Genomic DNA, 26,896 nt, shown 5'->3' with positions numbered 1-26,896 from the left:
CTTGCAGTTTTCAATTTGAATTTCAGCTGTTCTGTATCTCCTTTCAATTTGGAAATGTGCATTTGTAAACTTACTTTTCCCTAAATGTAGGAATAAGAAGAAAAAAATTCCACTGATGAATGGAGAAGAAGTTGACATGGATCTTTCTGCGATGGAGTAAGTTACTTGAGTTTAGGGATGTATTTTGTGCATTCTCATTTATCTTGTTGTGCACATCTAACGGTATATAAATGTGTTGGAATCAGTGCTTTCAAAACTTGTGAAAGGCCATGGAAGCATTGTTTAAATAAAATCTTACATAAAATCGTCATTAACCAAAGAGTGAGAAGTAAATTTCGCCTGGCCCAGGTGAAACTAAGAGCAACTACAGGATGGTTATGGGGTGGGCGGTTTCCTTGCTCCACTGGTGCCCTCTAGAGCAGTGTTTCTCAGACTCTGATGTGCATGTCGGTCACTTGGGGATCTTCTCACAATGCAGTTTTTGATCTAGTACTTCACTAGTGGGTCCTGATAGTTGGCATTTCTAGTGAGCTGTCAGGTGATAGAGATTCTTTTTGTCTTTAGACAAGGCTTCAGGGCACTTTGAGGCTCCCTGTGATTTCAAAATACAATTTAAATGTTGCTGTTCTAAATTTTATGTGGTAATGTTTATTAATTGACAGAAATATAATGTGGCTCAAACCTCATTTTGCTCATCCATATTATGCCTGTGTGTTTTGTATAAAATATCTAATTATTAAAAAATCTAATTATTTACTAACTTTGTTGCCAAATATTATTGCTGTTTATATATCATTTATGTGCTTTTTCCATATCAAGTGCCTTGCCTATAGTAAGCACCCACTGGTATTTGGTGAATTAAAGTAGTATTTCAGGTGCTGTTCTTTTGATGAAATTGTTGGCACAGACTAGATTTTTAAAACTGCTTGTTACTTTGAGAGGTACTAGAGTACTAGAGGATAAATTCATGATATGCCTTTGATCTGTGATTTCAGAACATGCTGTTTGAAAATGAAGATCATGAATCTAACATTTAAAAAAAATGTTAAAAATCAGTTAAACAAGTTAATTTGGTTAAATAAGTTCATTTCTTTGTCATAGATTGATTTCCAAGAAAAGGTGGCATTTACAGCCACAGTCTATTAGGCAGTAAAATGAAGAGATTTTTTTTCACATCACATAATCACAAGTCAGAATCCCCAAATTAGCATTTTCAGATGGAATTTCTTTGTGACAGCTATCTTCGTATCCTTGAGTATCGTTTAAGCAAGATTGATAAAGATTAGCCACTGTGAGAAAATTGAAATACATTAAACATAATGAGAATGTTGTCAGTGTGATTTAAAAAAAATGAATAGAGTAAAACTTCAGGCAGTCTTGAATGTTTCATACATAGAAGAGAATCTGTTTAACAAATGCTTTGTTTTCACTTTATAAATATATAAAATTGAAAAAAAATTAAAAAGAAAATTGTATTTTCTTTCAGTGCTGATTCCCCTTTGCTGTGGATAAGGATAGACCCAGATATGTCAGTGCTGAGGAAAGTTGAGTTTGAGCAAGCTGATTTTATGTGGCAGTATCAGCTCCGCTATGAAAGAGATGTTGTTGCACAGCAAGAGTCCATTCTGGCCTTGGAAAAATTCCCTACACCAGCATCTCGCCTCGCTCTCACTGACATACTAGAACAAGAGCAGTGTTTCTACCGAGTAAGAATGTCAGCTTGCTTCTGCCTTGCAAAGGTGAGATGACATATGGTAGAAAGAAAACAGGATGACTACTGCATATTAAAACAACAACAACAAAAGCTGAAAATAAATTAAAATTTACCATAGTCTTTAATTTTACTTGGTAGCAATTCCCTTGAAAGCTTTTTGCCAAATATGTGTAATATGACTGATGTGAAGGAAACATGTTTTGACCTGAGCATGGGTAATGCATTAAAAGTTCATAATTGCCAAACTGAAAGTAAGATTTTAAAACCAAAGAGAATTTTTTACCATTTTATTGAATTGCCAACCATATCGTTATAGCAAAGAATGTAATTGGCGAGCAATTCCTTAGTTTGATGTTTTACATTATAGTTCAGGAAGTCAGTTCATCTTAACTATCCCGTGGTGGTGACTATTTCATGGTGTGGGCTTAGTAATCAGTATTAGTGATACATAATTTAGAATGATAGGTCCTATAATTTCACATGCTAGAAAAGTTAATTTCTTAAGAAAACTAAATATTTTTCCTTAGATGCAAAAAACTGAAGGTAGAACAAATGAAAACCAGAAAAATGCAGACAACAATTTGGCCACAAATACTGGGTTCCAGGTATTTAAAAAACATCTTGATGATAGGTTCGTTCCCATAAGTGACTCTTCTTCCTCACTGCTGAATCCATTTGTCCAACATCTCAGAAGATTGTAAATGGTTTAGATTCATTTTATTTTTAATGAGAATTATTGAGTAGTTGCATTCCTACATTTTACTCAGATATGTGAGGACAAACATGATATTCTTTGATATAATTTCATTGCTTCTATAAAGATCTTTGTGACTCTTGTGTGCTAAATTCTTAGCAGATCCATGAAGTTATAGACTAAAGTTAATTATAAATCCATTCTTTTCAGACATGATTTTTATATACACTAAAAGTTTCAATAAGATATGGTTTTTGGAAAGCATTCTTGCAGACTATAAATGTTATCACTGTTATTGGCTTATTTTTCAATTAGGCTAGATTTTAAAACCTTATTTAAAATCCTTGGTGATGATTCTATATGGTAGATTTAAAATGTTAGAACTATATTTGCCTAAATGGACAAAGACAACTTATTCAGACTAGAAGCCATTTGCAAACATATTTTCTTAAAACATAAAAGAATGCTCCAATTTAGAAATTGTAGAAAATAACTATAAGTGTACATAGGAATTTTACGGGGAGGTGAGTTATGTGTTTTGGAAATGGTAATAAAAGCCTCAAAGATATTAAATTTCTGAGAATTGAAATTGTTGAAAACTAATCCAATTGTATTAATAAATTTTAAAAAGCTGTTTTATTTAAAATATGTTTTCAGTGGTGATGGACATTACTTCGTTTTCTAATTATTTGCAGATTGCAAATTCAATGGTAAGCACATGGACAGGACCACCAGCCATGAAGTCACTTTTTACCAGAATGTTTTGTTGTAAAACTTGTCCAAACATTGTGAAAACAAACAACTTTATGAGCTTTCAAAGCTATTTTCTACAGAAGGTACAGTTTACTTTCTTACGATTGTTTTATGCCACTATCTGTATATCTCAGCTTAACTTGGGGACTATTTAAATAACAGGTGTGTTTACTTTTTATAAAAGGTTCTGCCTTTGTTCTTTTGTTTGTTTTTCTTCTTCCAAAGTGTTCCCCAAATTTAATTGATTGTTCATAGAATTTATGAGCTGTGTGTAAGTAATTCTGTATCCACATTTATACTAAAGTACATAAAAATGGATAATTTGACTTTTTGGTTGGTTACATGGTGGACCGAGGTATGGGTAAGGCCTTCTAATGGCATTCCTTCTAGAATGTGGACAGCCCTTCTGAGACAGACCAGTACAGTATCCATCTCTGGTTTCAGTCCCAGCTCTGCTCTCAGTTTTCATGAGGACAAGTTTCTTAACCCTTTGAGCCTCAGTTTACTCAGTTGTAAAATTTATATTTTTTAGAATTAAATAAATCAAGTATGTAAAGCATTTTATACTATATTTATCGCATAGTAAATTTTTTATAAATAGTAATCTAGAAAGTCAAAGTGGTGTGATGGTGTCACTGTTTTAGGAAGGGATATGGGAATGGAACGGTTGTCAGCATTTGGGCAATTTGCAAATCATTTGTGAAATGTTTTGAGTAATTTAAAGCAATAATGAAGGCAGAGGTGAGATTAAGTAGATCAGACTAGAAGGAAGAGTGAAGTTGAAATAGAAAAAACTAATGAAGCCTATTTAATGATTTTGGTGTTGAAGAGTATGAGAAAGACATGTTGAGGATAAAGCAGTGCTGAGAAAGGGACATTTTGGGTTTGTTTTGTATAAAGGGAGAAGAAACTTGAGGCATGTTTGGCACAGAGAAAGGTATCTTTGGAAAGGGAGAGATGAAATATTCAAGTGGAAGCAAGTCAGCATATAAAAGAGCAGGCGCAGTGTAAATTCTGAAGATACGAGCAGAGGGTGGGACATAGTCGGGAGTTCATTTTAGAAGAGATAAGAACATTCCTTTTTCTGAGGCAGGTGGAAAGCAGACTGAGAGGAAGTGAAATGGTAGATGCTGAGGGGGATATTAGGTAAGGTGAGATTTTGTATGATAGAGGCAGAAGTAAAAGATTACCCAGCAACATTGAGACACCTGCTGAGAGTAGAAGTTACGATATAATTATAGTGAATTTCATCAGCAGAACAGATTCAGAATGAGCCAGGTTTGGGGAAAGCCAGTATTGGTGTAATCAAAGTAGTCTGTGACATCCTGTTATTTTACACAACTGAACATTCTGTACTACTTGTTGCTCAGTTCTCTGTTGCCATTTCACGAATTTGTGGTATGAAAACAAATTAATTTCTGTGTCTTCCCAATATGTCCCCTCCATTGTGCCATTGTGTGTCTGTATACCTTAGTTTGGTGTTTCATATTGGGAGTTGTGTCCCATTAGTGTGGGGAATGAGATCATTTAGGAAGTTTTGGTTTGTTTGCTTTTTAAATAAAATGGTAGGCAGTATCAGAATGTAGCACATATAATAAACATAAGGGGTTTTTGGTTTTATTTTTTTAGTTAGTATACGTGACATTTATGTGTGTGTAGACTGGGATGTAAATATATTTCTTACTGTAGGTTGCCATCAAAAACATTGGGAAACTAATGCGTTTAGAACAGTTTATCTTTCACATAATACTTTGAGTGGCAGAAAAGAGAGAGAAAAGATTACTGTCTAAACCAAACTTGAGTCCCAGAAGGGCAGAACAGGCATAGGAAAGGTATTTCTTGGAAAATAAATTATTTTATAGCAATTGTTGTTCTTAGAGCATTAACGGTGTCTTTTGTTGCGCTGTTGTAACACTGACTATCCTGTTGCTTCTGGTCCTTCATGCAAGCAAAGGAGCCACCCTCCTATTTGTCCCTCTGTTTGGAAAATTTGACTATCTTGAATCAGATGAGCATAGTCCAGATCTCCTTGCACACTGAGGACTTTGATGACTATTCAGGTGTGGCTCCATCTTGAGTTTAAATAGTTTTGTTTTACTGGTAAAGGTTACTGCTGTGTGAGTCAGGTTTCACTTCTTTAGAAAAATTGCCTACAAAAATTTGGAAAGGGGAACTTAGGCTGGATTTTAGATAATTTACCATTTTTCTTTAGGTTTACAGTGAGGTGGTGCTGCAGAATCAATGTCTCTTGGACTGATGATTGAACTCTACTAACTGTCATAGGCGTTCAGCTGCTGTATCCTTTCATCTTAAAAACGGTTGTGAGGAAAGGAAGCTTTCAAGTCAGCAACTAGCTAAAATCATCCATCTCGGAAGTAGAGTAGGAGTTGAATAGTAGTCTCTCTGGTGTTAAAACCTCTTCCTTTTCCACTGGATTTATAGGATTTATAGGATTTATATTACCTATAGTTTAACAAATGAAGACAAAGGCGCACAGGTGACAGAGTGCAGTTCCCTTGGTTTGCTTCTCGGCTCTTTGGTTGCAGTGTCCATGTTCTCAGTGGGAGGGGGTGGGAATTAGAAGGGTTGGGTTAGGCTCCATCCAGATATTTCAGTGAATTGTAGTAACGAAAGAGTTAGGTTATATGCTTAAAAAAGTTTGTTTTTGTTTTTTTTTTTTTTGTAGACTATGCCAGTTGCAATGGCTTTATTGAGAGATGTTCACAACCTTTGTCCCAAAGAAGTCTTAACGTTCATTTTAGACTTAATCAAGTACAATGACAACAGAAAAAATAAGGTAAGATACTTTAATGAATATTATAAAACCTACCTAGTGATGTTTGATTTTTAAAGAATAGACTGTGAAATCATTGTTGAGTCCATGGTACTTAAAATTTCTACAGTTAGAAACATACAAATGTGATTTATTACAATGACCAGTGGAAAACAACCCAAGATTAGTTTTTTGGTTTTTTTTTTTTGTTGTTGTTTTTTTAATGTTCCTCATACCTGTTATAAGATGGAGCTATTAGTGTATCAAACTTAAGGGAGCCAAGTAAAACTTGCTTTGGTGAAGTCTGACAACCCAATTTTATTTTTATTCCTTTTTTCTTTTACCATGGGATGCACAGAAAACAGTTTCCTCTTGGAATAACTTGTTCATTGATGAATTTAACTCTTTTGTTTTTTTACCACAGTATGTGTTTATTAATTTATTTATTTGCAAACAGCTATTGAGTGCTATTCATTTTATCTTGTTATTATAACAATCAGCAAATGTTTTTGAGGCTATATGCTATGCTAGGCAGTGTACTGTGTTTAAATAGAAGGAAGAGATGGTAAGTGCTGTCCAGAATTTCATTTATTCATTAAATATCTAGTGATCAACTGCTGTATATCCCAGTCTGATTCTGGACCCTCACAGATTCCACCTGATGGAGAAATCAGACAAGTAAAACAGCAACAGTCATCCATAGTGGAAATACATATACACAGTTTTCTAGGAGAATTCGGTTTTCTGGTACCTTCCAAGGCTATAGAGAGAATGACTCAGGGAAGTTTTATATGTAAGTGATGACCCTCAAACTGAGTCATAAAGATGAATAGGATTTTTCCCAGTCTGTGAATGGGGACAGTCTTGGAAGGTTATTCTAGGAAGAGGGAACAGGATATATAAACATGTATCTGGTAGGATAAGTCAAATTCATGGAAAGTTTAATGAGACATTACAAGAGTAAAGAAAAAGTGATAAGTATGTTTATTAAAAATGGTGATTATTAACGAAAGTCAAGAAGACCAATTTTTCCTCAGCATAGTAGAATAACAAAGATTTAAGCTAAAAAGAATCTTTAAAAAAATCAGTGCTTTAGGGGCGCCTGGGTGGCGCAGTGGGTTAAGCGTCTGACTTCAGCCAGGTCACGATCTCGCGGTCCGTGAGTTCGAGCCCCGCGTCGGGCTCTGGGCTGATGGCTCAGAGCCTGGAGCCTGTTTCCGATTCTGTGTCTCCCTCTCTCTCTGCCCTTCGCCCGTTCATGCTCTGTCTCTCTCTGTCCCAAAAATAAATAAACGTTGAAAAAAAAAAATTAAAAAAAAAAAATCAGTGCTTTAAAAGTACATTATAGTTGATAGACTTTTTCTTTCCATTTTTGAATACTGTTAAAAAATTTTTGTAAGATTTGTTCCTAGTCTACTGATTTGTTTTGACTTGTCATTTATAACATTCCTTTCTTCAGCACATGAATTTCTTTTACTGAAGATACAACGTTAGGATTTTGGATGATATCAAATCAGATTATATTAAGATGGAATGGGGAAATACTTTGTGCATTTGTTTATGTCAGTTTTCTTGTTTTGGGGGTGTTTATGTAATTTAAATCATGGTGGCCCCAGTACAGTACTTGTACTTTGTGAAGTGATTTCACTTACCTTAATTCTTTTAAACCTTACTTATTCTGTAGTTGGCAAATGAAAGCAAACCACAGAGGTCGAGAGTCTAAGATTACACAGCAAGTATAATCTGGGAATTGTGCTATGTGCTGCTGCTGCCCATCTGTGTGACGATCTTTTTAGTATACCGTGCTGTTTTACATGATGCAATCATATATGTCATTAATGATTTTTTAAGGTGCAGCATAGTGATAGATTACTAAACTTTATACTTCATTATTTTTCGCAGAACAATGTAAGACTCAATCTGTTTTAATCTTGAGCAGGCTAATCAGGTGTTATGGTTAGTGGCAATAAATTAAGATTAGCATCAGATGTGTGAGATAGATACTATTATCTCAATTTACATGTGAGGAGATAGAAGCTAATAAAGATTTACTTAGGGTAATAGGTCAAGTGTGTGGCAGAACCAGGAGTTGAACCAGGAGTTAAACCCAGATCTGTCTGATATCAAAACTTATTCTGTTAAAAATTGCGGTTGGGAAAAAAAGACTTGGTTGTCGTTTAAAGATCTATAGATTAATGGATTAAAATTTTAAGAACAGTTGCGATTAGATGGATCCCTAAGAATATTGCATCAATCGTTTTATCTGTTTTTTAAAGCACCTCACTTCCAACCACAAATGATTTATTACTGAGGGCTTTGGTTAAGGATTTGTTTTTTTTTAAGTTTCACTACATAGATATAAAATTTTAAAAGTGCATGAGAAGAAATGACAGGGTTTCTACAAGTAAAATTAGAGATACAAAACATTAAATGCCAAAAAGAAGTTGAGTGTCGGGGCGGCGGGGGGGAAATATTTAAAAAAATTTTTCAACATCTCATTAATTGGCAGAACATAAAATTCAGTATTCCGGATGAGTTAGTTTTCAAGAAGACTAAAATTTAATCCCTTTGAAGCCTAGTTATTAGCCATTTTATATGATAATCTTTTATGCATATATTCGTATTTCTAATAAATCACATGTTTCTGAAATTTCTGTTTTTTCAAGTGTGGTACACAGAAATGGGTTGAACTATTCCTGATTCCAAAGGGTCATTGTTAACATCCGACAGTCTTTGCTGTAACACACTGATATTGATGCCTTCGGGTTTTTTTGTTTTTTAAGGAATTTTTGCTGTATTTGAATGTCTGCTGCCCCATGTGTGTTCTACATATTACTTCTTCTTCCTCATCTCTTAAAACCTTGAGGTGATCAGATTATCTCGCTTGTTCAATTAAGATTATAGTAGCTGTGAGAATTGGATGTGGTCTGAGGGATAAATGTTAAATCTTGGTTTTCCTCCTTCACCCACGCTTCCATGTCATTTTTAATTTGTAAGTTATTTCTGTGATCTGAATACTTTGGTCAGAAACAACAGTTAAATAAATGGGCTCCTGCTTGGTTGGCAAAGTAGTTATCAGAGGTAGCAACGAAGCAATCAGAATACTTGAAGAAAATGTATAAATATAATTTGAATAATCTCTGAATAGAAATGGTCTTTCGGGGTGGGGTGCCTGGGTGGGTCAGTCGGTTGAGTGTCATGATCTTGTGGTCTGTGAGTTCAAGCCCCGCTTCAGGCTCTGTGCTGACAGCTCAGAGCCTGGAGCCTGCTTCACATTCTATGTCTCCCTCTCTCTCTGCCCCTCCCCTGCTCATGTTGTGTCTCTCTCCCTCTTTCTCTGTCAAAAATAAACGTTAAAAAAAAATTTTTTTTTTAAAAGAAATCGTCTTTCAGAATTTGAAACAAGGCTTAGAACCTGGAAAATAAAAAGTTGATAAATGCAAAATGTTAAAACAAAATTAGCATGACATAAGTCCATGACTGTTTTCTCTGGCCCTGGAGGAAAGAAATAGGACTTCGAGACTGAAGCTTCAGTGATTAATTTTGCAGTCATTAAAATGATTTGAAAACAAAACTTTGTTCAGAGTGAACAGGTGTGGAGTATTTTTTTTTTTATTTGTTGTTTATTTTATTTTTTTGCCCAGTATCTAAACATAGAATGTGTAGGGATTCTGTCATTACATATGTCCCTGTGGCCTTCTGGCTCCATGGTGGAAGTCACAGGGGCAGTTGTTCCTCTTCTGTCTCCTGGTAGCTTGCGTTGCCACAGCATACTCCCAACACTGATGATAAAATTGAATTTGCTTGCTCCATATTCAAATTCCTAGGCTAAAGTATCTGATTTGCTGAGTTTAAATCAAGCTACACCCAGATTGCCTTTCAATACATTGCTTCTCTGGGAATTGACTGGGATATGGATTTAGAAATTAGTATTTTTTGGATGGTTGTCCTGTTTCTCTGCCTTCTCTTGCTAGAACTCGCATTTGTATGTCTTCTACATCAGCCCTCTACTTTCCTTTTCTCTCTACTTTAGATCTGCCTTTTTGCTTAGAATTTCAGGAGTTTTTTTTCCCACTGTTATATTCCAATTTACTTTGATTCTGAATCTCTGCATATTTCTTTCTTTTTAAAATAAGTTATGCTATTGCAGGGCGCCTGGGTGGCTTAGTCCCTTAAGCGCCTGACTTCGGCTCAGGTCATGATTTCACTGTTCAGGAGTTTGAGACCCGTGTTGGGCTCTGTGCCGACAGCTTGCTTCGGATTCTGTGTCTCCTTCTGCTCCTCCCCAACTCATGCTCTGTCTCTGCCTCTGTCTGTCTCTCAAAAGTAAATAAGCAATAAAAACATTTAAAATATGTTATGCTATTGGAAGGCATACCATTAGTTATTTCTCAAATGATGTTCATGATAGTTTTGGGATTTTTTCCCCTTCTTTTCCTTGCAAACTCTTTTTCCACTAAGTTATTTCTTACCTTTTGTTTGTTCTGGTCTTTCTTTTTTATGTTGATGCTTTCCTGATATCTGGTGATCCTTGATTATAAATTTATACGTAAGAGTAGAGTTAATAGCTGATTTCAAGTTCTGTGTTACCAGTAGCATTCGTGGAGCGTTGTCTTCCTTGTAGAGGAATCTAGCTAGGTGACTGTAAGAGTGCCTCACATGTGGTAAATACTAGTTGAGTAAACTAACGTATTACTAATTAGTGAGTCTCTTTCACTCTTTCTCCCAACGTACAACTACACAAAAGGCATAAATAATTCCCAGAGAACTTGCTTGTCTTTTTAGATAAGTTACGTTCTGAAGTTGTAAATATTTTATTAATTTTGAACAGAAGTGTGAATTTTGTTTTCTCGTGATCATTTTTGGCTTAGTTTTCAGATAATTATTATCGTGCAGAAATGATTGATGCCCTTGCCAACTCTGTTACGCCTGCAGTCAGTGTGAATAATGAAGTTCGAACTTTGGACAACTTAAATCCAGATGTGCGACTTATTCTTGAAGAAATCACCAGGTTTTTGAATATGGAAAAACTTCTTCCAAGTTATAGACATACTATCACTGTCAGGTATGATGAAAGTTACTTGCTTTTATAACTATAAGAGAAATTTATTCTCATTGTAGGAACTTAGGATATAAAAGAAAATTAAAATGCTATATGATTGTACCATCACAGATTATTACTGTTTTGGAGAATAGCCTTCTAAAATTTTCCTCTTGTAACTAAATACATTTTTTAATTATGTGACAGATGTTGTATATGTAGTTTTTGAATTATATCATAAACACTTTGTCATATCTTCAGAAGTTCTTCATAAGCATTATTTTGGATGTCTGCATACTCTTTTTATCCCATTGGATACAGTATAAACATCTCTGTTGTTAAGCTTATTTAGATGCCTTTTCACTTCTGTCAACTTGTTCATAAATGGCTATCAAAAAATTCTATTTTTTTAGGAGTTTGCTAAAAAGTTGATTCACTGGTTCAGACATCACCACCAGTTCTCACTTTCCATATATGTTATCGACTAAATTACTGCAAAAAATTAATGCTACAAAATTTAAAAAGATGGATTCAAATCATATCAGTGTTTCAGTTTACTGTTAGAGATTAATTCCTAATGCCTGGGAAATAAGTTTGATACAAAATACTTTTATAAAAATATTTAACTGTAAATACTATGTTTCCTAGTTGTTTGAGAGCCATAAGAGTGCTTCAGAAGAATGGACATGTGCCAAGTGATCCCGCTCTTTTTAAGTCTTATGCCGAGTATGGACACTTTGTGGACATTAGGATAGCAGCTTTGGAAGCAGTCGTTGATTATACTAAAGGTAATGCTTTAGAAATATATGCTCAGGGTCCTTGAGTGGCTCTGTCAGTTAAGCGTCTGCCTTCAGCTCGGGACATGGTATCACAGTTCCTGAGTTCAAGCCCTGCATTGGGCTCTCTGCTGGCAGCACAGAACCTGCTTTGGATCCTCTGTCTCCCCCACTGCCCCCCTTTCTGTCCCTCCCCAGTTCATGCTCGCTCTCTCTCTCTCTCTAAATAAATAAATAAATAAATAAATGTGTGTGTGTGTGTGTGTGTGTGTGTGTGTGTGTGTGTGTGTGTATGTATATGCTCATATCATTTCAGAAATGTTTACTATTTAAAGCTGTCTTCATTATTGGGGTTGCATATTACAAACAATATGAGATTTAAATTTTAAATTGAAAGAATTTTTGATAAATGTAGAACTTTTATAAGAATTAATAAGTGATAGAAAATAATAAAATTACAGATATCTTTGGTCTTTTAAGAAATCAGTGTATCATTCTATAGGTTTAATTCCATGTTATTAAACTAGAAGAAGATTTTGGGGAAATTTCTAATTAAGCACTCAAGAAAACATCTTGTGCCTTTCAAAAGTTTGTGAAAGTAGAACAAGATACGTACACAGAAGTCTCCATAGGGGGATTAGGCAAGGCTTTGTGAAGTTGAAGAAAACATAAGACCAAAAAATGAGTAAAACAATATTATATATCCAAAACATTTAAAAAGATACAGGGCAGAAAAATAAAGAGATGAAAATATTAAAAATAAGTCATAAAGAATAGAGCGAGTAGAAGAAAAGCAATAATCCAGAAAATTAATAGAGTACTAAGAAAGGGTATGAATGAAACTTCCTAAGCCAGAGTCTGATAAAATTTAAAATTTGAAGGTTAGGGAAAGAATGTGTAAGTTCTTAGGAATATCAGAACTCAGTTATTATATAGGATAGAAGAATAATGTAACCTGTGACTTCTTCACAATATGAAGAGTTCAAAAGACCATAAACAAATAGCTAACATAATGTTTAGGGAAAACTGCAATCCTGCATTCTCTTTTTTGCCCAGTTGTTACTCACGTAGACTTAGATTAAAGACTTAGATGTACATCTCCTATGTAACATTCTTAAAATTCCCAGAGAATTCCCAGCTGACCTGGAAGTGAATCACATTATAACTCAAGATTGGTGAAAATGTGAAATGTGACTATGCCTGTAAAATAAAGAACTGAGCCGAGGGGCGCCTCGGTGGCTCAGTCGGTTAAGTGTCCGACTTCAGCTCAGGTCATGATCTCGCGGTCCGTGAGTTCAAGCCCTGCGTCGGGCTCTGTGCTGACTGCTGAGAGCCTGGAGCCTGTTTCAGATTCTGTGTCTCCCTCTCTCTCTGACCCTCCCCCGTTCATGCTCTGTCTCTCTCTGTCTCAAAAATAAATAAACGTTAAAAAAAAAAAAAAAAAAGAACTGAGCCTAAATATTTGTTAACATGGTTGGACAATTTAATGGAAACTTCAAAAATAATTCCTTAAAAACAACATGCAAATATAAGAAATATGTCATTTTAATTTACATCTAGAATTTCAGATTATTGCACCTAAATATGGGAAGAGTAAAGAAGGTAGAGTGTGTTGTATTTCTCATCTGACTATGGAAAGAGAAGGAGTGGTTAATTTTAACATGTTAATAGAAGAAATATACTCAAATTTTTATAATTTTTTTGTAAATTTCAGAAGTATGTGTATAGTCAAATTATAAAAGGGTAAGAACAAAGTGTGTATCTTATATATGTTGAGCTAAGTTCAGAAAGGACAGTCATTTGTTCTTTTTATTGAGGGTTAAAATAATTCTTTCTTTTAAGAAGTGGTGAAAAACAGTGATCCTCTATCCCTCTATCAATCTTCAGTTTTGATTTGACATTTTACCAATTTGTGAAATCTAGAAGTTCTGAGATTTACCAAATATGCCAGTATTTCCAACCTTTCCTAAGGGACATGAGTGATGTTTACTGTCAAATAACTACAAAGATTTCATGGCATTAGTACTACCTGAAATGAAATAGAATGCTAATATTGTCATTTCCAAAAGAATGCTAAGTCAATAAGTACTTAATTGAGAAGTGCTTTGGTGTTATCCATGAATCTAGATCATTAGAAAGTAAAAAAATGGAAGATATTAGAAATAAAATTCTGATAATAAAGCTTTTTAAATCATAAAAGCATAACTTGTTGAAAAGGTGAATGGAAATAGCTAACAAATGACTTTATTGAGGTATATTTATAGCACGATTTTATGTTATATTGAAAAGTTAAGGCTGCTCTTTAGTCTCAAGTGAAAGAAACCACTTGGGTAAAAACAGTTTTTCATATTGTATACTGTAATATAGTTGAGGTGCCGTTGGGTATCAAGTTTCCCTATAATTTGATTTAAACATCTAGAAACACAGTTTTATTTAAACATATTTTTCCATTTAGAATTGCTCATCTTTAATTTCGGGTTTTTAATATAATTTGCTTTATCTTGTACTTGTCATTGATTTGAACATTAGTGAAAAATATGCACTTGGTTCTGTTTTACGTTTTGGCTATATGAATGAATGAAATTTACAAAGTGACTTTTCCTACGGAAAATGTAAGAAGTTGCATACAGCTTTCAACTCTGAAGACGGCTAAGGCATAGCCCTAAATATTAAGTGTAAATTCCCTCCTTGTCCCTTACTATTTCATTTGTTATAATTAGAAGCAAATATAGTTCTTAAGTTAGAGAAAGACAAATACATGATTTCACTCATGTGGACTTTAAGAAGCAAAACCGATGAACATAGGGGAGGGAAAGGAAAAATAAGATAAAAACAGGGAGCAAACATAAGGAGAACAAACTGTGGGTTGCTGGAGGGGAGGGATGTGGGGGGATGGGCTAAATAGGTGATGGGCATTAAGGAGGACACTTGTTGGGATGAGTACTGGGCATTGTATGTAAGGCATAAATCATTAAATTCTACTCCTTAAACCGTTACTACCCTATATGTTAACTAACTTACTAACTTGGATTTAAATTAAATAAAAATAATAAATAAATAAAATATTTCTTTATTTTTATTTTCAGTGGACCGGAGTTACGAAGAACTGCAATGGCTACTTAATATGATTCAGAATGACCCTGTCCCCTATGTAAGGTTAGTTTTTGTGTTATACTATTTTGATTTTACAAGTCCTAAAGTAAATTGAATAATTTTGGAAGATTATATATGAACAAAACAAGTTTTTATTATTTTCAAAAATAGAGGAATACGTTATTCATTTATTAATGTCTTTTTTATGTGTTTTTTTTTTAATTAGATATGCTTTTGGAAAGACATTTTTAAAAACACGATTTGTTTCCTCTTTTTTTTTTTAATGTTTATTTTTTGAGAGAGAGAGAATGAGCATGAGCAGGGGAGGGGCAGAGAGAGAGAGGGAGACACAGAATTCCAAGCAGGCTCCAGTCTCTGAGCTGTCAGTACAGAGCCTGACATGCGGCTTGAACTCACAAACTATGAGATCATGACCTGAGCCGAAGTCAGAGGCTTAACTGACTGAGCCACCCAAGCACCCCCAAAAATATATTGTTAATAAAGTTTATTCCCTGCAATTTTACATACAACTTCTATTATAATTTAAAGAAAAGCTTATATAGCAGTTTGTACTGTACATGGTATATCCCTTATGTGCTGATTGATTCAGTCTGTTTTAAAAGTGAGAAAAGTGTCTTGGTGTATTTCATTTGTTCCTTTCTATCTCATATAAATCTCAATTTTTATTACATAGACTTAGTATTTAAAAAGTATAATATAATATTTAAAATTTAGAAAATAAGGGAAAATAGAAGAAAATCCCAGTCCTGACATAATAGCAGTTTTCATTTTGTCTTTCTTCTAGTCTTCATTGTCTTTACTTCTGCTGCTGTTGCAAAGTAGGATGTTCATAGTATATTTGAATAGGATTAAATTTTTTACCATGTCTGTCTTCCTTTCTTTGTACATGTTAGGCATGTAAATTTTTGTTCATTTGTTTTAAGATTATGACTTCATGAAATAAAATTGGAGTCATTGAGAGTAATTTAGATTATAGTCCTTCCAGTTAAGCTGCTCTTTTTTTTTAAGTTTACTTATTTATTTTGAGAGAGAGGGAGAGAGAGAATCCCAAGCAGGCTCTGCACCATCAGTGCAGATGCCTGGCATGGGGCTCACCAACCATGAGATCATGACGTGAGCTGAGATCAAGAGTCAGAGGCTAACCGACTGAGCCACCCAGGTGCCCTACAGTCCCTCCAGTTAGAAACAAGAGCATAGACCTAGAGATGTTAATTATCTTCCTCAACTTTACATATAGGTTGGCAGAGAGTTTTCTTTTAAAAAGTCAAACTGCTTTCTAACCTCACTGAATTGCATCTGGGCATGAGGAGTCCATCTAAGAGATTACAGCTCCCTAACAAAGACATTGTCTTTACCAACAGTTGTTTTTCAAGTTGGTTGTAACAGTGAGTTCTTGGTTAAGTCACCTTATTCAGTGGTTTATGTTTTACATTTCCCTTCCCACTTCCCTTCTCTCTTCCCTCCCTTCTTTCTTCCCTAACCCCAACCCAACCCTAACTATTTCAGATGCTTATTATATACATATCTTTGTATGAAGTTTTGCTGTTAATTATTTCATAGTTCTTGATTTGTGATGTAAATTGTAATTTAAGTGATTTTTCCTTGTGATTGAGGTGTACTAAAAGGTAAGGTTGACATGGACAAAAATACTCATCCATTCTAAGGTACATATTTATATAATAAATAAAAAAGAGGATAAGCAGCAAACCAGCCTCATCTCTTATCTGACAGAGTTCATGCATTTGAAAATTTATAAGATCCTATTGATAGCAGGTAGGAACAGAACTTATAAATACAGTATAAACAAAGCTCATCATGTATTCATTTCTGTTTTCAGTTCACAACATCAGAACTAACATTAAAGCGTGTATTTCTGAGATCAGGGAATTATGTTTTGAAGACCATTTTTAGCAGATTATAATACTATGTAATATTTAAAGTTGCCCTATTGTTAAATTATATGCTATGTGATTTAAATGATTGCTTTTGAAATACTGTTGTGAAACAGTGAAGAGCACTGTTATTTATAATCTGAACTGAAAATCTGTTTAAAGATGTATTTCATGATTATATTTGACATTTTTCTTCTTAGTTGATGTGATTCATTTATGTCATCAGTAGGGAACCTCTTAGCCTGTACTTAATATCATCTAGTCTGTAGTTACATTCTAGTTAAAAAATTCAGCACTTCTTTGAAAAATCTTTAATGTTAATGGTCAGAGGATAGAAGTGTTACCATGTGGCAGTTAATGTATGTGTGTATTTTTTGGTATCTTGGGACATCTGTCTATATTTTTGTGTTTTCTTCTGTGTTTTTTATTTTATTTTTTAATTTATTTATTTTGGGAGAGAGAGAGAGAGCGCACATGCGCACGAGCAGGGGAGAGGCAGAGAGAGCATCCCAAGCAGGCTGTGCAGTGTGCATTTTGAGAGAGAGGGAGCATTGTCTGAAGTAGGGCTCAAACTCATGAACTGTGACATCATGACCTGAACCGAAGTCAAGACTCAGCTTAACCAACTGAGCCACCCAGCAGGCACCCCATCTTCTGTGTGTTTTATACTTTGAATAGGAACTCTATCCTTTTTTCTTTGTTCCCATCATTACTCTTTCTCTCTTTCTTTCTTTCTTTCTTTCTTTCTTTCTTTCTTTCTTTCTTTCTTTCTTTCTTTCTTTTATATATAATTGACATAACGTTATGTTGGTTTGGGCATATAACATGATTCGATATTAGTAAATATTGGGAAATGATCACCATAATAAGTTAACTGCCGTCACTGTACATAGTTACACATTTTTTTTCTTGTGATGAGAACGTTTAAGATCTACTCTCTTAACTTTCAAATATGCAACACAGTATTAACTATTGTCACCATGCTGTATAATACATCTTTATGACTTACAACTGGAGGTTTGTACTCTGATCTGCTTCATCCATTTTACCTCCCTTCACCCTGCAACCACCAATCTGTTGTATTACTTTTTCTTTAACTCGGTAAGTAACCATAATACAGATCTGCTATGTTCTGCCATATTTATCAGATAGAATTATTAAAGATAGGTAGGGGCTCCTGGGTGGCTCCATGAGTGAAACGTTCAGCTTTGGCTCAGGTCATGATCTCATGATTCGCGAGTTCAAGCCTGGTGTCAGGCTCTGCACTGCTTTCTTTCTTTCCCGCTTTCTTCCCCGCTTATACCCTCTCTCTCTCTCTCTCTCAAAATAAATAAAGATTTAAAAAATTTTTTTAATAGGTAAATTTTTTTTTAATTTAAATTTTTTCTCTTAAAATCAGTGGCATTACTCTCTCCTACCCCAAACACAGCATTTTGTTTTTATGGCCCTTGGTTGATTTTTAAACTCCTAATGATAAAATGGCCTTCAGTGAGAATTAAATTTTAAAAATGTATGTTGATTTTCTCTGTCATTATTATCATATATATCAGAATTACTGGTTTTGGTAGAATTAGATAAAACTGAAGAATTCTGGGGTGAAACCTTAAAGTCTGGAGGAAAAAAAACCCAGATTACCTGTAATTACTCCTTGATGCTTTAGAGGTGAACGTGAATATTGTTTCTACAAGGATGCATCTTTGATTCCCTGTACTAGGTAATGTCCCTCAAGTCATGATTGCCCATAAAATCCTACAGTTCTTCCTAACCTTAAGTAAAGAAATACTTGCTATATATGTGTTAATTTTATAGCTGGAAATCTTTGATTATCTTTGCCGCATGGGAATAGAAGTTCCAAAAAAACAGAGACCATGTTTCCTTTGGTCTCTGTTCTAGAACATAAGCATGGTGCCTTATATACATTTGATTCAGTACGTGTTAAACAAGTGATTGGATGCAATTTTTTACTATTTCCTCTAATCATACAATTGGCTTTTTTCTAATCATATGTTTGTTTAAATGACGTCATATGTTAAAGAGAAGTGCTTTTATCTCTGTGTTGACAACTGTATATAGAAAAAAGCTTTAAGGTGTTTATTTTGAATTGTGTGGGGAAGTTCTCAGTCTTTCATGTTAGTTTGATGTTTGATGTTTTTATTTTTTTAATTTAAATCCAAGTTAGTTAACACAGTGTGATAATGATTTCAGGAGTAGAATTTAGTGATTCATCACTTACATCTAACACCCAGTGCTCATCCCAGCAAGTGTCCTCCTTAATGCCCCTCACCCGTTTAGCCCATCCTCCCACCCAGCACCTCTCCAGCAACCCTGTTTGTTCTCTGTATTTAAGAGTCTCTTATGGTTTGTCTTCCTCTCTGCTTTTATATTATTTTTGCTTCCCTTCCCTTATGTTCATCTGTTTTGTTTCTTAAATTCCACATATGAGTGAAATTATATACTTGCCTTTCTCTAACTGACCTACTTCATTTTGCTTAGCATAATAATACTCTGCTTCCATCCACATTATTACAGATGGCAAGATTTCATTCTTTTTTTTAGCTGAGTAATATTCCATTGTATGTATGTATGTGTATGTACTTATGTATGTTTATACAAACACACATACCAAATCTTTTTTCATTCATTAGTCAATGGACATTTGGGCTCTGTCCATACTTCGGCTATTGTTGATAGTACTGCTATAAACATTGGGGTTCATGTGCCCCTTCAAATCAGCAGTCCCGTATCCTTTGGATAAATACCTAGCAGTGCAATTGCTCGGTTTTCGGGTAGTTCTATTTTTAATTTTTTGAGGAACCTCCGTACTGTTTGTCAGAGTGGCTGCACCAGTTTGTGTTCCCATCAGCAGTGCAAAAGGGTTCCTCTTTTTCCACATCCTCACCAACATCTGTTGTTGCCTGAGTTGCTCATTTTAGCCATTCTGACAGGTGTGAGGTGGTATCTCATTGTGGTTTTGATTTGGATTTCCCTGATGAGTGATGTTGAGCATTTTTTCATATGTCTTTTAGCCATCTGGATGTCTTCTTTGGGCAAGTGTCTATTCATATCTTCTGCCCATTTCTTCCTTGGATTATATGTTTTTGGGGTGTTGAGTTTGATAAGTTCTTTATAGATTTTGGATACTAGCCCTTTATCTGATATGTCATTTGCAAATGTCTTCTCCCATTCAGTCGGCTGCCTTTAGTTTTGCTGATTGTTTCCTTTGCTCTGCAAAAGCATTTTATCTTGATGGGGTTCCAATAGTTCATTTTTGCTTTTGTTTCCTTGCCTCTGGAGATATATCAAGTAAGAAGTTGCTGCATCCAAGGTCAGAGAGGTTGTTGCCTGTTTTCTCCTCTAGGATTTTGACGGTTTCCTGTCTTACATTTAGGTCTTTCATCTAAGAACCTAAGAAAGTGGTCCAGCTTCATTCTTCTGCATGTCGCTGTACAGTTTTCCCAACACCTCTTGCTGAAGAGGCTTTTTTCCATTGGATATTCTTTCCTGCTTTGTCAAAGATTAGTTGGCCATACATTTGGCAGTCCATTTCTGGGCTCCTTATTCTGTTCCATTGATCTATGGTCTGTTTTTGTGCCAGTACCATACTGTCTTGATACAGCTTTGTAATACAACTTGAAGTCCAGAATTGTGATGTGTCCAGCTTTGGTTTTCTTCTTCAGGATTGCTTTGCCTATTCAGAATCTTTTCTACTTCCATATAAATTTTAGGATTATTTGTTCTAGCTCTGTGAAGAATGCTGGTGTTATTTTCATAGGGATTACATTGAATGTGTAGATTGCTTTGGGGTAGTATCCACATTTTAACAATATTCTTCCAATCCATGAGCATGGATAGTTTGATGTTTTAAACGTAGTAATAGGGTTGTCCACTTTAATTGTATAGTTTTCTCTCAGTAAAAGATTTTTAGATTGTAGGTCAGTTCTTCATTAAGATATCTTGAGAACTAAACTAAATAAATGCACTTAAGTTAAGCTAGATATTCACCTGACAAATTACTAATACTTTTTTTCTTCATAAAGTTTGCTGTTCATTTTACAAGTTTGATAAGATAGAGAAATAATCTAGATGCATAATTGTTAAACAAATAAATCTAGGTGTACTATTTTTAAACTAAAATGAAGTTTACGTTTTTTAAAATTACAGTTTCCTTTCAGTGGGCATGACTTTTTAAAATACTCATATAAATTTGGAAAAATATCAAATCACATTAAGAAGAAAACTTTCAAAAAGCCTGTAATTATTTTAACCAGAAACACTTAACATTTTGGAGTTTTGTTTTACACTTATTTCTGTGCATGTATATACTTTTTACATTGATAGGAAGAACTACTATATTCTCATTATAATGGGTAGGGATTATATTTAAAATAACATGGAATGACATTATGGTTTTGGAATCAAGCATACATATGATTACAGCATATCACTTCCTCAAGAGACACACATATGTCCTGTGCTTTTTCTCTTGAGAGATTTTGAGCATGTTTTTGGTTTTGATTTGACTCCATTTCTTATTGGTAGTGATTGGCAATAGATTGGACTAGCCTACCAGGAAAATTCTTATCTGTTTAAGGAAATAATAGGATGTTTTTGCTGCTATGAACTTGACGTGATCCTATGACTTTCTCAAGATTTGCTTTATATCTGTTCTAGTTGTCTGAAGCATATGCTTATTCTGAATTTTTATGTTTAATCTCTGTAAAATTAAGAACAAAATTCTCATTGTTTTCCCTTAAACCTATCTCCTCTGAGTATTGCTTTGGATGTTTTGTCATTTATAAATACTTTGTAAAAGCGTTTCTTCTATTATCTAAACTTTAGAGAAAAACAAAACTTTTGATGAAATGTTTAATTTGATAAAAGTAATATATGTACTGATCATTATTGCTCTTTTAGTGATCAAAGACCTCCTCAGTGCACTCCTTACAATTCATTGGCTTGGCTGTCAAGGGTTTATAATGATCTGAGTAAATACCATAAAGTTCTATCAGTTGGGCCCTCCCACTTTGGTATTTGGGGTAGCTGGGAAAGCAGCCAGATAGAAACTTAAGTTTTCTTCTTAATGCAAATTAAAAGTATAACAGCATTAACATGCTCTAAAGAACAAACTCATCCATATTTTTCAAGATTATTTACCTGTAATACTGGTCTATTCTTATAGATAGATTTTGAGATCCTTAAGGACAGGAATTGTGTTTATTTATAAAGGTACAAAAATATGGATATGACATATCCATGAAGATAAATATCCCTTTCACATTACCCATCTGTAAATTACATCTATAATCCCATTTCACTTTTTGTTCTCATAGCTTTTCAATAGTCTTTTATACAGTCTTAAAATTTCAAAGCACTAAAAGATAGTAAAGAGAGTAAAAAATAGTAAAAGAGAGTCCATCTCTTTTAGTTTTATAGACATGAAATTGAAGCCAAAAGGGGTTAAGTGTCTTAAGCTGCAACCTAGTAGTTTCACTTTCTTCCCATTTCTTTTTTAAGTACAAATCCAGTTTGATGCCTTACCACCAACAATTAAATATAAAAACTTCCTGGGTTCACCATTAAGGTTTTGCTAATCTCATTTATAATTATAATCTAAGTTTCTTTCTTCTCCAGTTATATCCAAGCATCCCATTACTCCTTGGTCTTGAATCTCTTGAGCCCAGGCCTGGCTCTTATCCCTGCACTAAATGCTAGGCTATGGCCATAGCTTCCTTGCTTCTCCTTTTCTTTATCTTTTTCTCTGGCATCTCCTACTCATAACACTGGACATTTTCTTTTTCCAATTTTGTTTTGGTCACATTTCCCTATTTTTAGAAGACTACAGAAGTGTTCAGGTAGCCTCTCACAAGAGGTAACTCTGAGTAGTGGAATTTCACTGTTACCCTCCATGAGGATACTTTTACTAATGAACTCTTCTAAATTTCAACTCATTTTGAGGAAACCTTTTTGTGTGGTCTCCATATTTTAAATGCTTCTGCACATCTCCATGCTTTACAAAGATACCATAAGAATGAAGTTTATATTCATTTTATTATTTCAGTGTAGACTTCTTGGCCTGTATGTGATCTCCCTCCACCCCCCCACCATGTAAAGATTTTTCTATTTACTTACCAGTCTGTCTTTAAAAATTTTTCAAGGGATGGGGACATGGGTGGCTCAGTCAGTTAAGCATCCGACTCTTGATTTCTGCTCAGGTCATGATCTGACAGTTCATGGGATCGAGCCCTGCGTTGCACTGGCAGTGTGGAGTCTCCTTGGGATTCTGTCTCCCTCTCTCTCTGCCCCTTCCCTTGTTCATGTGCACATGTGGGCTTTCTCTCTCTCTCAAAATTTAAAATAAACACTAAAAAATATATATATTAAAAAAATTTCTAGGGAATATAAAATGCTCATTTTAGAAATGAATAGGAAAGGTTGGTTAGGAATACATAGAGTCAGTTTTAAAAGACCTCGTTGTACATAAGGCCGTTTTAGAAAGAACAAACCCACTAGAATTTTTTTAGTGGATTAACAATAGTAAATATTTAGGATGTTTAAGATAATGTCTTTGAAATGAAATTAAACTTAAACACAAAGGTAGATGTAAGAAGAGAGGATAAAATAGGAAGGAGGAACTACAGAAAATTTTTAAATGTGTTTCATGGTCAGCAAAAGTTTGCTGACATAAGATTCTATCTTTATCTTTCAGACATAAGATTCTAAACATGTTGACTAAGAACCCACCATTTACTAAGAACATGGAGTCTCCCTTATGTAATGAAGCCTTGGTAGATCAACTTTGGAAACTTATGAATTCTGGTGAGACAGCAGTAGCTTTTAAAAAATTTTTATTATTAGAATATTTTCATTTTACAACAGGTTTTCGTACTTAAGGAACTATGGTTAATCTTTTGTCTTTTTTTTTTTTTTTTTCTTTAAGAAGGATACTTATCACATCTTCCTTCACAGTGGTGAGCATGATAATATTTACTAAGGGTATATTCACTCATTTTGCCTCACAAGGTGGTTGAGGAAACAAAAATATTCATTTATGTGGAAGTATCCCAAATGTTCAAAGAGCTGTAAACATGAGTCTGCAAAGTATTATTATTGTTATTTTTATTTCAGAAGATTACACAGTGGAAAAATAGGTCTAGTGACCTTTCCCAGAGGTAACCAATTTCTTGTGTATCCTTTCAGGAACAGCACATGTTGTTATTGTTGTGCATGCTGGAGACCGTGGTATCTCATCACAGTTTTGCTCTATTTGAATGAGGTCAAAGGGCAGGATAGCCTAATAGTGCTCTTCAGTACTAGACTCTGGAACCAGTTTGATGAGGGTCACATCTCAGCTGAATGATTTACTCAGTGTGACTTGTCTAAGCCTTTGTTTTTCTGTTTATGAAATGGAGATGATGGTACCTACTTCTGCACACTGAAAATTAAATGAGTTAATATTTGTAAAGCACAGTGTATTCATATCAAGTGCCCAAAATGTTGTTAAATTTATGTAGTGATGACATCATTATGCTTCTCAAATATTTGAGCTGTATGTAGTTCCTGTTTTGTAAGTCTTTCATATTCTTTGCCAATTGAATTTTTTGGTCTTTTCCAAATGACTTGTAAATGTTGTATATATTTAAAGAAAATTTGCCTTATGGCTCTGATGTGTTGAAATTGGATTACTGGTTTTGGTTTAAAATTCAGTTAAAAGGTAAATTTAACTGTTCTAGATAGATGGTGAGAGAGCAGTTGCTATTCTAGTATGTGTGTTACTTCATCTTCTTACAATATTGGAAAATAACATGTCCTACCTGTTTTATTAGTGGCTACTTCACTAAATCACAACTAAATAGCAAGTTCTGGTTCTTGAAAAAAAATTACTTACCAGCATTGTGATGTTAAGTAATTGCACGACTTCTGTCCCTCAATTTCATAATCATAGTGCAGTGCCCCAAGTAAAGACACCATAGTAGATATTTCGTTGAAATACAGTTGTATGGAACTTGTCCTCAGAGTATTTGGAAAACAGCACATAAACCAGTTTATATGATAAAGCTAAATTATTTTTCTAATGGTTTCCATAATCCCTAGGAAAATGTTTACATGGTGTTTTATTTATATTTTGCTACTTGTGGTCACACTGAAGACTGTTATGATTACTGTCATTTAGATCCAGGGGATGAACACAAGGTCAGGAACTTGTAAAGGATTATTTAACAGTTAATATGTAGCACAAACTATACTGTGTTGAATGTATTCTTTAAAAAAATTTTTGTTAACGTTTATTTATTTTTGAGACAGACATAGAGTGTGAGTGGGGGTGGGGCACAGAGAGGGAGACACAGAATCCGAAGCAGGCCCCAGGCTCTGAGCTGTCAGCACAGAGCCCGATGTGAGGCTCGAACTCACAAACCACAGGATCATGACCTCCGCCGAAGTCAGAGGCTTAACCGACTGAGACACCTAGGTGCCCCAGTGTGTTAAATATATTCTTAACAAGACTGCTTGATTCCATGACTGAGATGGATTGTAACTTTGAGGAAGGCATAATGAAATACAAAGAATCTTACCACCGTCTAAGGAAGATTTCTTGAACAAAATAAATATACATTTAAGATTAATGGAACAATTCTTTAAGACATTTGAAGCCCATTGGAAGGTTGTGGTTATACAAATTCAAGCTCTGATTGATGCTTAGTATTTAATTTTGATAGTGTTCACTGTGAAACACAGTTGCTGCTTTGGGTTGGAATTTTCTATGACAGTAATGTAAACAAAACAGATCTGTGAGGTTGTGGTCATAAACAATTTACTGCTCAGCTCTTCAGAGCTATAAATTAGATGGGAGCAGTATGAACAGTGGGAGTGGTGTGAATAGTTGGGAGAGGTTTTTTGTTTTGTTTTTTAGTGTTTTGGGAGAACATTGGACGTTGGGGGACAGTGGTTAGAGGATTGCTCATTTCCCTTCCACACCTGAGCCTCTGAGATACATGAATGAATCCGATCTAGGAAATCCCCTTTTTTGCTTAATTTTTAAAATTTCTTTTTTAAAAATTATAATGGTAATATAATCATGTTACAGAGTTTTATCTGAACAAAAAGAAGAAACAGTATATTTGGCCTATAGGGAAAAAACGTTGTGCGTAGTTTTAAATGAAGGTTTAAAAATAGCATTCTATCATAATAATTTTTCATATTACTACATTATCTTCTTACTAGTAATCTTTTTTTTTTTTTTTAATTTTTTTTTTCAACGTTTATTTATTTTTGGGACAGAGAGAGACAGAGCATGAACGGGGGAGGGGCAGAGAGAGAGGGAGACACAGAATCGGAAACAGGCTCCAGGCTCTGAGCCATCAGCCCAGAGCCCGACGCGGGGCTCGAACTCACGGACCGCGAGATCGGGACCTGGCTGAAGTCGGACGCTTAACCGACTGCGCCACCCAGGCGCCCCTCTAGTAATCGTTTTAAGAAATTATAATGAGAATTCTTTTGTAACAAGGAGGTAGGCCATCATCTAAGTCCTTAAACCTGCTGAACTCTGTCTGCCCCTCACTCCCTGTTGGGGCTCCTGGGTTATATGGTCATTTGAGATAAACATTATCTTGATTTACATATGGAGAACAAACTGTAGACAGTAGGGGTTTAATTAAATACATTTATTTATTTCTGTCCTATTCCAAACTGGATTTGAGATGTCTTGACTTTGCATAGTTATATAATTTGGTGAACCCATTTGAAGTAGCATAGGGAGACAGTACCATGGCAGTTAAGAAAAGATCATCTTAGAATAGGTGGTCATCAGATGCTTTTGAAGAATCAAAGTTTGCTTGCTTAGCTGGTTTCAGAAATTTCTCAGTAAGATAGTAATTTTGGTAGGATACATAGTATTAGAATTTTGAAAATTGTGGGGCACTTGGATGGCTCAGTCGGTTAAGCATCCGACTTCAGCTCAGATTATGATCTTGCGGTTTACGAGTTCGAGCCCCACATCAGACTCTGTGCTGACAGCTCAGAGCCTGGAGCCTGCTTCAGATTCTGTCTCTCTCTCTCTCTCTCTGTCCTCCCCCTACCTCACGCTCTGTCTCCCTCTCTCAAAAATAAATAAAAACATAGCCAAAAATTTTTTTTAGAAAAAA

General features: G+C 34.8%; 1 protein-coding gene across 3 annotated transcripts in view; it reads left to right on the top strand.

Annotated features, from left to right (window-relative positions):
• TAF2 (TATA-box binding protein associated factor 2) overlaps positions 1 to 26,896 on the top strand; it is a 96,642-nt gene that overhangs the window by 40,067 nt on the left and 29,679 nt on the right. For all 3 annotated transcript variants that reach the window (XM_040494304.1, XM_040494303.1, XM_040494305.1), the window contains 8 exons: positions 91 to 156; positions 1,487 to 1,739; positions 3,104 to 3,244; positions 5,848 to 5,958; positions 10,806 to 10,999; positions 11,624 to 11,763; positions 14,838 to 14,907; positions 23,464 to 23,573. In XM_040494304.1, the coding sequence (XP_040350238.1) occupies positions 91 to 156; positions 1,487 to 1,739; positions 3,104 to 3,244; positions 5,848 to 5,958; positions 10,806 to 10,999; positions 11,624 to 11,763; positions 14,838 to 14,907; positions 23,464 to 23,573 (1,085 nt within the window). The remainder of the gene's footprint in view (positions 1 to 90; positions 157 to 1,486; positions 1,740 to 3,103; positions 3,245 to 5,847; positions 5,959 to 10,805; positions 11,000 to 11,623; positions 11,764 to 14,837; positions 14,908 to 23,463; positions 23,574 to 26,896) is intronic.

The sequence above is a fragment of the Herpailurus yagouaroundi genome, unplaced genomic scaffold (assembly GCF_014898765.1).
Source record: "Herpailurus yagouaroundi ecotype Mexico unplaced genomic scaffold, PumYag 186, whole genome shotgun sequence".
NCBI classification, from domain to species: Eukaryota; Metazoa; Chordata; class Mammalia; order Carnivora; family Felidae; genus Herpailurus; species Herpailurus yagouaroundi.
Note: the sequence above shows the minus strand (reverse complement) of the source record. Positions and strands in the feature narration are given on the sequence as shown.